Source organism: Limulus polyphemus, unplaced genomic scaffold, assembly GCF_000517525.1.
Source record: "Limulus polyphemus unplaced genomic scaffold, Limulus_polyphemus-2.1.2 Scaffold713, whole genome shotgun sequence".
NCBI classification, from domain to species: Eukaryota; Metazoa; Arthropoda; class Merostomata; order Xiphosura; family Limulidae; genus Limulus; species Limulus polyphemus.
In genome coordinates, this window is record NW_013666323.1 from 431,533 (window position 1) to 447,208 (window position 15,676).

Sequence of the window (15,676 nt, forward strand, 5' to 3'; positions counted from 1 at the left end):
AGTTCTATCTCTTTCCATTCTACTCAGCAGATCTATCACTGGCTGGATGTGATAGAAGCTAATCATTAAGCAGACACATAAGTTTAGCTGTCTTATTACTGTAAGGAAGTAAGTAAACTATCCTTATAACTCCTGCACAAATACTTCATTTATTTTCCTAAATGTATCTGCATCATAGACATTCAGAATTTGAAGTCACATATAGCTGTTGACAGCACGAAGTAACCCAACAAGAAAAAAGCTTTGCTATATCATATATAACTCTACATAACTTTAATACAAATTTACCTGAAGCAGCATTTATGCATGTAGATGTTAATATTTTGTTAAGCTGGAATTTTTCTCCTTAAGGGGTATGTATATTCATTATGTTCCATGTTGGATGATTAAATGAGCAATAAACATATACAAAAATAAAAAGATACATTTATTCCTCCTGGAACAGTCAATCAGTGCAGCTTTTAAGAAAACGGGATTGTAATAGTAGTTAGCTGCTTATTACTGTTTCATTATTCCATAAACTTATGAAATATTTGGGGTGGGTGGTTTTTTTGTGGCAAAAGAAAAACCTGATGGGGGATGAAGCATCAAGAAGAGTTTAGCTGATTGGCAACAAACTTCTGGAAGACGACAATAGGAAATCTGGCTGATTGGGTAGAAATCTATTCCAGACAGAAGTGGCAACAGGACAAACAGAAAGAATGTCTCAACTATGTGCATTCACAAAGAAAAGTTTAGAAGGTGGACTAGGCATCAAGGCTATATGTAGTATATTGAAATTAGATTTCATACATCATTTCCTTTGATGTAAGAAAAACCCAATGATTATTTGAAGCATACGTTACCTAGGTTAAATCTCCAATATTCATATCCTGCACCATCATATGATTGTTCTTGTATTAAATGGTGTTTCGTTACAAGTTTGAAGTCAATCTCGTGATTAAGCTACATGCTGATTCCCTAACTCCAAAATGGGTAACATCAAGTAAGATGTTTTCAAGTGTGTAGCTGATATAGTTTTGATAACATATGTTTCCAACTGGTTTTTTCACACAATCTTGAAGAAGTTCTGTTATAGTCTTACCAAATTGAAGTTTTGTACAGGAACATTAGTACACTTTTTTACAAAACCATTGGATATTTCTTTATAACATCTCAACTGAAAGATAGCTATTGAACACACGTGTAGATGCATGCATTATCATACAAATGAACAAAATTTTGACCAAAACTCTGCTTGCAGGACACTTGCTTATGAAATACATCAAATTTTCCTTCAGATTAACATAAAATGTGGCTATTTCCTGTTTTCTGAACTTACTGAAGTAAAAACCTTTTCTCTAAACCATCTATAATTAATACCAACCCCTCATTATATTTATATGTTTATATTTTTTCATTTTCTCTACCAAATCACTAACTCAAACTATTATCATCAACATACAATGCAATGCATTAATTAAAATTAAGAAATAGAAAAAAAAATATATACCTTTTAATTTTTTGTTGAATATCTTTAAAGATTTTCCTTTTGCTAAATTCATAATTTCAGGTCTTTTCCTTTTCACATAATAGTTAATTTTTAATGTTTTATTTTCCTTTCTTGTCCATTACCACTTATTATTCATCTCAACACAAGTCAATGGTGCCCTCAGGGCATATTAAAGTTTCTTTGGGAGACATGCGCATCCCTTCGTCAAAATTTTTGTTCAGCATGTAATATCGCAAGCATGAGAACAGAAGCAAAGTTTATTTTTAAAATGTTTAAACCTTTTAATTATGCATTTTAAAACATAACTAATACATAATTAACTAAAATATATTAGTAAGACCTAAATACAATTTAAAATGTATCTGCATGCAAATTTCAAAATAACCATAGTTAGATGATAGTGTAAAATGACCTCTTTCTAATGAATATACACATTTTATGTACACATCTACATGTAGACTACAAAGCTCTATCAAATCTGATGAAGGTGGTCATGGCAGCTGTCAGGGGTTGAAAAAAATTATTAATTGTTTCAAATGTATTCATTCAGAGAGCTTTGAAATGAATGAGTCAAAAGGTTATGTAAGCATCTTATTGTCTAGACATACATCTACTCAACTACCGTTGTATTATTGAAGATACAGAGAAGCAAAGTTGAGAATTTTCATAGCCCATTGGTCACATTACAATACATCTGAAGTTTTAAGTAGTTTTATTTAGTTTGTTTTGTAATAAAGGACTTAAAACTTTGAATCATAACACACGTTATAATATTAATTTCATTCACATAAATTGCTATTAAAGGTGTTTAATTATATTTTGAATGTAACACAGTGACTTGTGCAGAAAAGCATTCATAGGATCTCTCATTGTGAAAGGAATAAATCATGCCTTTACCTAATATCCTGTAACTTAGCAACTGGCAAGTTCACTCTCAATTTAGTCAACTAAGGAGCTACGCAACATAAAAACTTTTCAGCATATCCAATTTACACATATATTGCTATAAAAACTCTTCTTTCCTTATATTTAACAGCTAACAGAATTTGTACTTAACAAATTGACATTGGCTTACTTCCATCTCTCTACCATAAACTTTTATAGGAAAAATCAGTAACTATAAAACAGAAACTTTTTGACCAGGGTTTGAACCAAGGACATCTGGCTAACTGGGCCATTACTCCACCACTGAGCTATCAAAAAGTATTTGTTATCCCCATCTCTGTTCACCCATAAGGCTTTTTTTACTATGGACATGATTACCATACTACATTCTGGAGTTGTGGTCAGGTAATTGGTAGGTACAACAAAACTGGGATATGGAAATTTGGAAAGAGCCTAATTTTATGTGTGGGAAAAGCATTGTTGAGTTGAAAAGGATGAAGGGAGTAATTATTGGTAAAGTATAGAAGCCCTATGCTCAATGTTTATACATGGTGAAAATAACAAATAAATGTAGAGTTCTTGATTCTGCTTATAGAATCTTTTTAATTTAAGAACAAAAATGTAATTGTAACCTCATAAGAGGCCACATTCTTCAAAGCATTTTAGAATACAAAAGACATCAAATTGACTTCAGAGATGAGAAGATACAAGAATAATTGAATTAGGTCATTTAAGCTAAGAGGAAAGGTTTCAAGGATCTGATCGATTTTCTCTAAAGCATAAACAATTATATGTGATTTTATTCAATAAAATTTCCTACAACTTACAAAAGTTTAAATAATATTCTTATATCAATTAATTTCCTCATAAGGGGGCCCAACGTCACTTGGAATGATCACCTGTTTTAACCACTCGCACCACTATACAGTAGTGTGTCGAATGTCAGTCAGTCAGCAGACACTAAGATGATGTCACATAAGGGATGCTAAACATTGCAATTTGTACTATTGTGAGTCAGTAAAATGTGTGCATGCCATGAAACATGTAGGCTATAACACAGCATGACATATGAACTTCAAAATCAAGAAATGAAAATATTTGTTACTGTTAATTTTGGTTTTATTTACTCTTGATATATATAACACTTTTGCAGACCCTGCAGAAGTACATCTAGTATAGTACTCTACATACATCTTGTCAGAGCACCACAGAAACTGGAGGGTACATGGAGGATAAATGCAAATGAAAAATAAAACATCAATGCAGCCATACCCTGTAATGCATCATTTGGTCAGCTAGAAAGAGGCTGGATGACTATATTTTCTTACCATTCCCAATACAATGATACAGGTTAAAGATGTCAGAAGTTAACATTTTCTTAATCAGAAAATATATTTCCAATAGATACTTATCTATCCAGAAATGCTACCTTCCTCACACATTTGCCAATGAGATTTGCATGCCACTAGCCTTGAGGTAACTCCTACCTAAATTCATGTGTTTAACTTTCTCACTACAGGCTCAGTCCCAGGGACAGACCTTTTAACCATTTTGTGCTTGTTATAGTTTTCATACTATAACTTTTAATGTGCATCTTCACAAATTTTGCAGTTTATCAGTAAACATTACAAGGCTTTCGTATACAAAATATCAGATTGTTTTTATTTAGTTTTAAGATTTTTTTAAGTAATGATTTGCTAGTGAATTTTTTCTTTTCAAATGTTGACTATCCAACATGCAAAGTAATTTTGATTTTAAGATTAAAAATACTTTTATGCATCAGAAAATGGTCAAATTTCACATGCAAAATCTCTATAACCTCCTACTAACCTCCAAATAATTATCAAACATTTTGTTTAGGAAAAAATTTTATATTTTATCTATTTTTTTTCCTATTCTGTGTCTGTATGGGTTTGGTTGATTTGACCAACCTTGTAACCACTATACAAATTTAGGAAATAAATATAAATTTTATTGTTCTAGAATGATTACAAATTATAACACGAAACCACAAATGTTTAGTCTAAATAACTTAAATCTCATAACATTATACATCTATATATGTATTTATTATTTTATTGACCTTTCAACCATGTATGACTAATATTACAGAAGTTAGCATTTTCCTGCACTGAAAATGTATTTCTGATAGACACTTACCTCTACTCACAAAATAACTTTTCTGGACTAGCACTGCCCTCTATCAGTGCAAATTTTCCACGCACACCACTAGCCTTTCACCTCCCACTTCTGCATATCTACATGCAAATGATCATGAAGCAGCCCTTCACCAATAGGAACATGACACAACCCCTATTGTAGTCAGCATCCTCTTCACATTTGCAGTCATTAATCACTTCTCGATTGGTCAGAAGACCTACACCATATATTATCGAAAAAGGGGAGGATGGGCAGGAAATTTGAGAGGAGGTAAGAATCTATCAGAAATATATTTACAGTGTAGGAAAATGCTAACTTCTGATACAATATCTTACCTCCACTCACAAAATAACTAGAATTCCACATTGAATTGATGGAGGGCCAATAAAAAAAAAATTCTCCTTTCGGAAGCACCCAAAGAGAGACCAAGAGGTGTAGAACCAAAAAAGAAAACATCACACCTCAGTGGGAGACTGCACCATATCTGATCTAGGTATACTCTTTGTTCTTTTATGACAGTGTGACAAACATAAAAGGTGGAAAAACATGAAGGAATCCCAGAATATGTATGACTGATGAATGGAACTCATGGGTGTCAAGTGGCTAGGGTATGTCAGACTGTAGTAGTATTTTTGACCTCATCCAACACCAGGCAGTATGTGGAATGGTACATCAGATCTACGGTAGGTAGAGGATCACCTACTCTTCACCTCAAAACAGGAATTGGTAGGGAAGACGAGCTTCTGTACCAAAATCTGTCTCTACTTGCACACATTTCCAACACAACCAACACCAGATCCACCAGGAACTGACATCAAGCAGATAGTAGGAAGGTGGAAATCCCTGGCAAGATGACATCTCTGGTCCAAAACCTGACAGCAATGGGTATGGTACTTCTAGTCTACAGTAGGAGGAGGATATCCGGTTGTACACAAGTGGGAAAATGTGCTGTGTCCAGCTACAACCAACACCAGATCTGCCAAGAACAGACATCCAGCAGATGGTAAGAAGAGGGACTACAAACCTGGAGTGCATCTCCAGTCCAAAACCTGGCAGCAATGGGCATGTGTCATTCAGTCCACAGTAGCAAGAGGGATACTGGCCTGCACACATGTGAGAACTTACTTAGCTGTACCATCTCCAACCAACACTGGACCCAACAGGAAGGAACATCCAGAAGATGATAGGGATGAGGAATGTCTCACCTTGAAGGGCAAACTGCAATAGTATATATATATGCAGTAGGAAGGACATCACACCATCTACACAAGAGACTAATCATGACTGGGCCATCTCCAGACATACCAAGAATGTAGGAAAAAAACAATCAGTCAGATATACATACAGGAATACGGCATAGTGCTACAACCAAAACCTGGTAGCATCTGGAATTGTTCATCAGGTCTGAAATAGGAAGTGCAATATTCTAGCAACACCTGCAGAATGCCACCGCCCTACTCTCAGTGGAGTGATATAATTCATCACTCAGGAGGACATGCCTCCATGGTTTACTAACCCAGTGGCTAGGAGACAGTTCAACAAATTACCACAATACCCTATTTTGAAAAGCAGGGCTATCATGTTGACAAAGTCGATCAACCAAAACCTGGTGGCATCTGAAATTGTACATCAGGTCCATGGTAAGAAGAGTTTCAACACCATGGAGCATCAGAGCTGGGAAGCAATCTCTGTCTGATTTACTCATGTTAATCCATGAGTGTACAATCTGGGACAAACATATTCATGAAGCAATAAAACCACTACAGAGAACTACTAGCAGCCCTACAGAATACCCCATCCCTAATAGTGTGCATAACCCAATCATGCAACATAATTGTTTAGTCATAAATAATAATAAATCAGACACAAACAACCAAAACCTGGCAGCATCTAGAAGTGTAAATCAGGTCCACAGTAGGAAGTGCTACAATGTAACTAGCATCAAGCATGGTCACAGGATGGAATGTGCAGATTTAAAAAAAAAAAAAAAGTATACCTGGTCAATCACCACGTGCCACAGAGTGGAATCTACAATACACTAGCAAAAGGCCTCTGAAAAAGTAAGAAAGTTCGAAAGATAAAGCAACCCTTCGCAAAACCAAAACATGAAAATTTAAATAAGTAGTAATGAAAAACTAAGACAGTAGTATAACAAAAAATGTCAACCAATCTGCAAGCAAAAAACAGCACATCTGTACAGTACAACTGCAAATCGATAGAAGTGATGTCTCAGTCCAATTGGTGGAGAGCTGCAGCATGATCATTTATATGTGGATATGCAGAAGAGGGAGGAGGTGGAAGACTAGTGGCGTGCATTGAAAATTTGCACCAATAGAGGGCAGCAGTGCTAGTCCAGAAAAGCTATTTTGGGGGAAGACGTAAGATATCGTATCAGAAATTGCAGTGATGAGGTGCATGTGCCCTCATGTTACTGTATCCAATAGTATAAAACTGGCCTTTACAAAGTGACCTGTCTTGGCTTTGTTTTAGTGGACCAGTATTTTGTAAAATATAGTCACATTTTGGTTCTAATACATCTCATATGTGTATATATATATATATATATATATATATATTATTATTACTATTTACAAATAAGTTCTTAAGTTTCAGTTACTTTTCTTAAAATATAGAACAGTGAATAAAGAAGTATAGAAAACAATGATTTTATTACTTACAACTGTGCAGAAGTTTGTACTCGCTTGCCATATCTTGCATGCTAATAAGCCTTGCCGAATTTTGCACATGGAGGACGTAAAACAAAAATAACCTTATGTTTTATATATGCAATTTGAAATAACAAAAAATTATAAGTTGCTCTAACAATATTGCAGAATTCCACTGTAATTTTTATTTATCAGGATTACTAACTAAACTGTATTTGGGTCTAAAGAAATATTATTTTTCGAACAATATTTTCACTTACCCCTTCCTTCCAAGATTGGAGACAAAAGAAATAATCTTGGGAAATTCCCACCTTCAAGAAGCTGAGAAAACTACGTGGAGGAAATTCTGAGCTTTTTATAGGTTATAAACACAACAGAGTGAATCAGATGTACATAATGAAGTATTTCAAAAAATGGAAGTGGTAGGTGTGGCCTATGTTTGATTCATAAATATAGTGATATCTCAGCAAATAGAAAAAGATAGGAGGTTTTATTTTATATTCTACCTTGTGAATATCATTACTTTGAGTTTCTAATTCCTAAGAAACAATAAACTTTGTATTCGGACATCATAAACATCTAATTTGAACCAAAGCTGCATTCAAAATACCATTTGACACACAAAAATCAATATTTATGATTTTTTTTTAATATTTACTTTTAAAGTAAGAAATAAACTAATGTATAATATGAACATTTTAATTATAATCTACAATTTAATACCAAACTTATTGACATACGTTCATAAGATAGTAGGTCAATAAAATTTTGAATGTGAGTCTACATATGTGATGACATGCCCTTGCACTCAGAATAATTTCATTCTTAGACAAGGCAAGATAAAAAAAAGTGCACAGGAAGTGGGGAGGACAAGTGGGAATGTGTGCAGAGGCACCTATCAGAAATATATTTTCATATTAGGAAAATGTTAACTTAAGAGACAACAACTCATCTCTTCACAGAAAAATGCTAGAATCCAACATTGAAATGGTGGAGGGACCAGCCCAAAATTTTATCTAGATGAGCTCCCATCAGAAAGTGCTCAAAGTGAAGCCCATGGAATGTAACTCCCAATGACAGGAACTACATAGGGGGACATTTATGGGAGACTGCATCTAGTCTTAACCAGAATGTACTCTTTGCCCGGAATGTAAGGAGGGTAAGACAAATGAGTGCCAAGTGTCGCAAGGATGGATGGAATGAGAGCATGACCATCCAAGCACTTGCACACAAGTGGTCGGTGAACCAATATGTGTAGTGTGGTTGGAAGGTTCAATCAGACTGTACATTGTGTGCTCACCTCGACTCTACTGAATAGGCCTTGGCTGCAGGAGGAGAATGCAATAGTTATATGTTATGTTTGTAAGGGGTGACCCATACTACATTGACAGTGTCACCACCAGCAAATTTCTCACCATATTGCACTGAGCCCAAAACATGAGAATTCTCCATGGTCTACCAACCCTGTAGCTAAAAGCTGGTAAGTGGCAAGGATTTCCCGTGCTCAAAGAAGAGAGAGGGAGAATTTGCAATGGGGAGACCTGAAACCCCACTAGACCAACAGCTAGAAAGGTCATTTACTAGAGACCATGCAAAAGATGACCAAGAAATCCTGTTTATAAAAGCTGGAAAGTGCAAGTCAAAGAAGTGGGTAGACACTTCCCTGGTGCTGGTTTTTTATCATGATATTCAATGGAATTGTTATGGTCTGGATAAGACAATTGAGCAAATATATATACCACAAGGATACCCCAAGTGGTCTTACAGAACACTCCATCTTGCAGTTGGCATTGATAGTGCCAATGTGAATGGTTTGAGCACTTTCCATCATCCTGGCTTGATGAAGATTTTGGGAAATAAGCATACCCTGAAGGCAAAAACCAGCCACATGGCTGGATTCTAAATGCAAAAATAGAGAGAAAGGAAAAATAAACATACTTACCCATCACTAAGACAGTGGGTCGAATGAAGAAAAACAACAGGTGGAAGTCAAAATCCTCCAGAAGACAAAACAACCAGATGTTGAAAAAATGAATGATGACCGTATGGGAAGTCATACATATACCCACCAGGAGGATCTCGATCCAAGGCCAACAAAGATGGAAAGCAAAAAAATGAGAAAGGTAATGAATCATGTGTGAAATAGTCTGTAAGCATCCACATCTAGAGAAGAATATTGCAACTGATGAAGCTGACAGAACCATCCAGTAAGGATAGAATGATGAAGGCATACAGTAAAGATGAATGCAATTTGACCGAACAAGTCACAACAGCAGAGGAACAAAGTAAGGAGGAACAGAGCAGAAAAAGTGGAACAGGCTAAGCTGGTAAAGATAAAGAAACAAACTTCTACAGAAAACACCTTTGGAACATAATGAAGCACCTCAGACAAGAGAGGAAGGGAGGAGAGGAAACACAGAAGGGTAGCAAGAAAAACTGCAGTTGTGAGCCAGAGACAGCCCACAAAAAATAGAAAAGGTGGTTGGTACCAGTCAGTCATCTACAAGAAGGATTCTTCATTGTAGCAAATTTCAGCAACTTACCTCTGTGTTAGCATTATCAGTAAGATAATTTGCCTGCCAAAAGTAATTTTGCAAATGGGTAAAAGAACAGATCACCAATATGATAGACAAAATCTTCTCCAATGAGGCCAAATAATGAGTTACCAAGTTAAGGAAAAAAAAAACCCATGAGTTTATGGAACTTATGAAATTCAATTCCTACATCATGGTGTGAGGTGGCATCCATGACAAGAAAATATTTTTTTTTTATATTTCAGTTAATGCAGCATTCCACATAATTGTCCTACGAAACACTATTCACTATACCTTGATGACCTTTCACTTACTGATCTCTAACACAATATTGTAGCATGACAGTGCTCCTTCACCTAATTCTACACATGTTCAACCTTGGTTAGACAACACACTGGCAGGATGATGGATCAGAAGACAAGGTCCCATTCCATGGTCTCCATAGTATTCTTTCTGTGGGTGACACTAATCCAACAAACTGATAAATGCGACACAAAAAGGAGGTTAATTTAAACAGTTTTTGTAATTTAAATACCTTACCAGAATTTTATTGCTTTGCATTGTTTTCAATTCTAATTAAATGTTAACATTAATTAAAAACCTTTTGGTGGCCAAATGGTGCATCACAATGTGCATATAATTTTTCGTGTATCCTCCAGTTTTTTGCAATGGTCTGACAATTGTGTAAATTATGAATCATCCTCTATAGTATTATATATGTAAAAAGAGTTGGATTAAAAAACGAAAAAGATGAATTGTATATTATTGAGATATTTCATATTCATATAATATCATAAATACCTTATGAATCTTTTTCTCCATATAAATGGAGTTTTGTTTGTAAAATTATCAAAATGTAACTAATGTAAAAAATACTATCACAATTTTTCATCTTACCATGTCAGCTACTTTACACAAGGTATCTGAGAGTTCATCAAATATCTGTACCATCTTTCTTGTTCGGTTTTGGCTAGTTGCTTCCCTGACAAGTTTATCCGTTTCCAACATGGCTTCTTCTTTTAGCAGATAAAATCCATCTGGTTCTTGAAGGACTTTGTAGCCAAACAATCCCTGTCATTAAAAATAAAGCCATTACAATACTATATGCAACTGGATTATCACTGATAATTATGTACAATAAAAGTATCAGACATGTTTAATTACATTCTTTATTTTGAGATAAGATGCTGCTTTAAACAATTTTTTAATAGATTCTAAATAACCATATTTTCTTGAGAAATAAAATAAATACTCATATTACACATACATATATGTATGGTACATGTAGAAAATATTTTTACAACAATTTGTGAACAAACAATGCTAATGCATTTGATATGTGTCCAGCCTTGATGGACACTACCAAAATCTACAGTATGTCACAAATATTCAGCGTAATATGTATATTTTTTACTACTATGAAATTCTGTAATATCTTCAAACTGCTAATGTGAGTTCTACAACTTAAAAATAATTTAATTTGGCATTTGGTTAATGTGTATAGAACATTTTTAGCAGATGATTTTTCAGCTACTGTACATTTCTATGCAAAAAATAAAAGCATTAGAGTTCAAAAATTTGTTTCCCTAACATTTTATTGTAATTGGTTAGGAAATTATTCAGTTATCTAGTCATTTCATTAAACTTGAAATAAAAATTCAAATGTTGATCCAAAAAGGGAAAACAAAATTACATCTCTAGTCCTACAACCCTTGATAGCACAGTTTATGAGACATAACACTGAAAGAGAACACAACAAACATTTCATATTTTCAATATACTTTTAAAAATACTGTAGCTTTAGCCTAATTAAAATTAAGCTAAGCATTCAATTTCTATGTATCAGTGAGTGACTAAGTTATTCACTGGTTCTGGGGCTCTGACAACTATAATTATTTGTATACTGTATGATTATATTTATAAATATGTCAACAACAACTGCAAATATGTTTGTGTGTGTGTGTATGTATTAATTGGAATGTCTGCTATGAATTTGAGCAATGGTAGTTCTGATGATAAAGCACTAGCCTCAGTACACTAATGTGAGCTGAGAACATAGGGCTTCAAAGTTGAATCAGCAACCCAATCACATACATACATAAAACAGCATTCTAGGCCAAAAAAGCATTTAATGTGTCATCTGCAGAGCTCAGGTGACCCTCTGGAGTGCAAAGACTACTTGTTGTGCATCAATTTAAAGTACCAGAATGTCAAAAACTTGGTTTGAGTCTAGAACCTCACAAGCCTGCTACTTGAATGACCCTATGCTATATGGCAGTTATCCGGCTCACTGGCTATTATTCACTAGTGTGGCATGTGCAATTTGCTAGTAGTTAACATTTTCCCTGAAAATTTAGGTGTCGAATTTTGAAAACAATAGAAAGACAGGACACAAGTTTGAAACTTGAAAAAGCAGTTTCAGCTCCAGTCAAGACAACTAAAAGGTAATCAACACATGAATTAAGTTGCTATTACCAGTGATGGGGTCAGCACCATACAAGCATTTAAACAGGGGAAGCAATGATTTCCTTAGAAATAAAGAGGGGAAGGTTCATTTGGGAAGAGTAGGGTGGCTATACAATTACAGCTTTGAAGGACTAAATGTCCCCTTGTTGTCTGTATGTTATGTCAAAGTAATTGAGACTATGTACTATTTTTGTGTATATAGTAAAATGAAACCAATTATGCCAGTAAATCAGTAATTGTCAGAATATATTCATTGTCATCATGCATAAAGGTTTTTGAACAACAGGTGCATGACTCTTTTACATATAGCCTTTTGAACAACAACTACTTGACCATTGTGTATACAGTCAAACAAAAGTACTAAACAGCTACTGTGAAAGTAAAATATTTAGTTTTGATTATATCTGGCCACCTAAGAATGTTATGTATATTACTAGTTCCAACTATGAGAACTACAAACTAACTAAACCTAGCCTGTCATAACCTAACATAATCTGACCAAACCTAACCTAGATGACATATACAATACAGTAGACCCACTTCTACCATTCATGGTGAGTTGTGCAATCAGGCAAAAACAGTCAACAATAAATATTTCTATACTGTTATTCATGCAAAAACAAATCAATTTTCACACAGTTTGATCTCAAAAAGAACACATAAGAAAAAAGAGATTGCTCAAGATAAGAAAACCAATTATCACTGGTTACAGTCAAACACCCAGCCATGGGATCTTGAAAATAATTTCTTTACTTATTATGTCACTAAATGCTGTGATGCATAAATACCTATAGATATTGAATGGCCATCATGTACATATCCTTTGAAATGTATCTTTTATTCAATTATCAAATCCCACTAATCACCCAGCTGTAGTTAGATGAAAACTGTGAAGTGTTCGATATTGTAAAGGGAATACATTTGATACACCACTTTTTCATTTCTACTTGTAAGTACAGTAGGATTAGGGTACATATATTTAAGACTTGGTATATAGAATTAATTTGCAAATTAGCCAATTTCATTTTTCAAACAGGGTTATCACACATCATCAATGTTGCAACCAATAACATTTCAGTTTTAATGGTTTATGAATTATTTTTCTTGAAACAGCTTGATTCCATGTGACTAGCTATGGAAGCTGTTAACCTTTATAATTCTACACAACAGTGCAACATGACAATAGACTCAATACCAATATATTATCCTTCTATTATTTGTATTTTGTGAATTTAAACATTAACAACTTGCATGTGCTGACAAAATTCTCATATAGGTTGAATCTACTATAAGTTCTTTCCAAATTAAGAAAATCAGAAAGTTTTCTGTTTCTACTACTTGTATTTGTTACTACAAGAAAAGCCTGCAAATAACCAATAATTATAATAATTTCTGATAAAAATCTTCATAATTGCTAACAAAAACTGACTTAAAGAGCTACAATAAAATTAGTACAAAGGATTGTATTTTTTCTTAGCAACTAAGAGCAACCAAAGGTATAAAAAAACAAAAACCTACCGTTTTTTGGGAAAGCAAGTTGAAACTCGGCCTTTTAATACTAGAACAGTTATTAAATGCTGCAGCTAAAGGGGACCATGTAGCTACACCACGACGTAACCACCCCTGTTTAATTTGATCACCTTTACCTATATGTGGACTTGTAGAACTACAACTATAACTTCTAGTTCTAGCAGAAGTAGACCTGGTAGTATCAGTATTTGGATTTACATAAAAATTTCCATAGTTACTGAAATGTCTGTTTAAAGCTACACTACTAACACAAATTTTAATGCAAGGCTTAGTAAACAATCTTCTTAGCTTTATCTGTTGGTGAAAAGTTCTAAAGCCAATATTAACTGGATAAAAACGCTTCATCTTTAAAAATACAGTTGGCTGTGTATATCCAATCCAAATTTTGAGCCAAAGCGTAAAAATAGTTAATATAAAACAGCTCACGTCTATCTCAGTCTCAGCATAATTATCCTATGTAGTTTACTTCTACATAAATTGTAGTTCGACTTCCTCTTTCTAGACCTAATTCAATTTCAATTTAAAACGCAATACTCTAACACAGTGATCATGGCATAATAGTTAATAATAATAATCAGAAGTAATACAAATTACAATATTCAACTTCAAGTTATTTATAAATATAAGCCTGTATTTTCAGTGCTTGTCTCAACTAAACTTTCAAACTTTACAAAAAAAAAAAAAGACATTCAACTTATTCTGCAATTTGAAAGCTCGCTGACTAACTTATTATTAAAAGTATATAATACTCTTTAAATTATAAATGTATCATCAACGAATAGGCTTAATGTCGTTCAAATAAATAGTACTCGGTCGCATGCTCCCCATTTCTTCCATAGTTTAACATGTGGCGTCCCCTAAAAATATATTCCAATTTATTGTGATTTTACTGTAATATAATAATAAAACAAATGCAGCACGGCTTTCTTGACGCTCTAATTTGTTGGAGTGTTTTGGTAGAGCTTTCGCTTGTCTGGATGCGAGTCACTTTATTGATGCTGTGTATCTAGATTTCCAAAAGGCTTTCGATAAGGTCTCTAACAATAGGCTAATTAATAAGTTAGGTTTGTACGGAAATGAAATAAAACTAAAAAGGTAGATAAAAAGTTAGTTTCAATCGTTTATTGGATTTTGCTCGAAGCTACACAGGGCCTGTTTGCTCTAACCGTTAATAATTTTAAGGTTATCGACCAGAAAAATTTGTCTTTCGCTTTCATAACGCACCTACGGCCCCAGATTGAAGCACCATTTGTTTTTTTGGGCGGTGACGAGATGCAAACCACTGAATATTAGATCCACAGTCTGGCATGCTAAACGTTGAGTCTGCTCCCTCCATAAAGAATTAGCTTGAAAGTACATTGTTTGTTTCTTTGGCACAAGCGTAAAGCTGTATATCTGCCCTGTTTTCACCACAAAGACCAAACTCCAAATCGTAACATTACAAGGGTTCAGTATTACAACTGAGTCACCTTGAAGACAGAAAACAACGTTTGTGATAAATTAGCATACTTATGAGTAGAAAATTTTGACTTTTATTTTTATTATATATATTAATAACAATAGCTTTTGTATACGAAGAAAGCTTTTTAAATTCGTTGATGATAACCAGCTGCTGTGTATGACTAAATCTTCGAAAAATGCTTCCTTAATCAAAAAAAAAACATGGGCAGGTTTGCTAAGAGAGCTAATCTATGGAAAATTAGTCTCAACATATAAGATATTCTTGCTTATCTGCTTGTTTGTTAATTTCCGGTATAAATTCTTTCCGAGGAACTTCAGCGATACAAATCCCTTCTTGATTAAAACCAGTTTATTTTTTTCTCGATACAAATTTTAGTAATACACAGAATTTCCACAGTCACTAATAACCTATGTAATACACGCTATAAATCACAGTGATTCACACACTTTACTTATGGTGCCTACTGTTCGCATGACTCAGT

At 34.1% G+C, this 15,676-nt stretch overlaps 1 protein-coding gene across 3 annotated transcripts in view; it reads right to left on the bottom strand.

Annotated features, from left to right (window-relative positions):
• The window catches only part of LOC106460120 (mitochondrial intermediate peptidase-like), a 62,747-nt gene extending 48,186 nt beyond the window's left edge, over positions 1-14,561 (bottom strand). For all 3 annotated transcript variants that reach the window (XM_013919803.2, XM_022386765.1, XM_022386766.1), the window contains exons 1-2: positions 13,722-14,561; positions 10,635-10,808 (exon numbers count right to left, since the gene is read on the bottom strand). In XM_013919803.2, the coding sequence (XP_013775257.1) occupies positions 10,635-10,808; positions 13,722-14,078 (531 nt within the window). In that variant the 5' untranslated portion in view covers positions 14,079-14,561. The remainder of the gene's footprint in view (positions 1-10,634; positions 10,809-13,721) is intronic.
• Between the last annotated feature and the right edge of the window lie 1,115 nt (positions 14,562-15,676).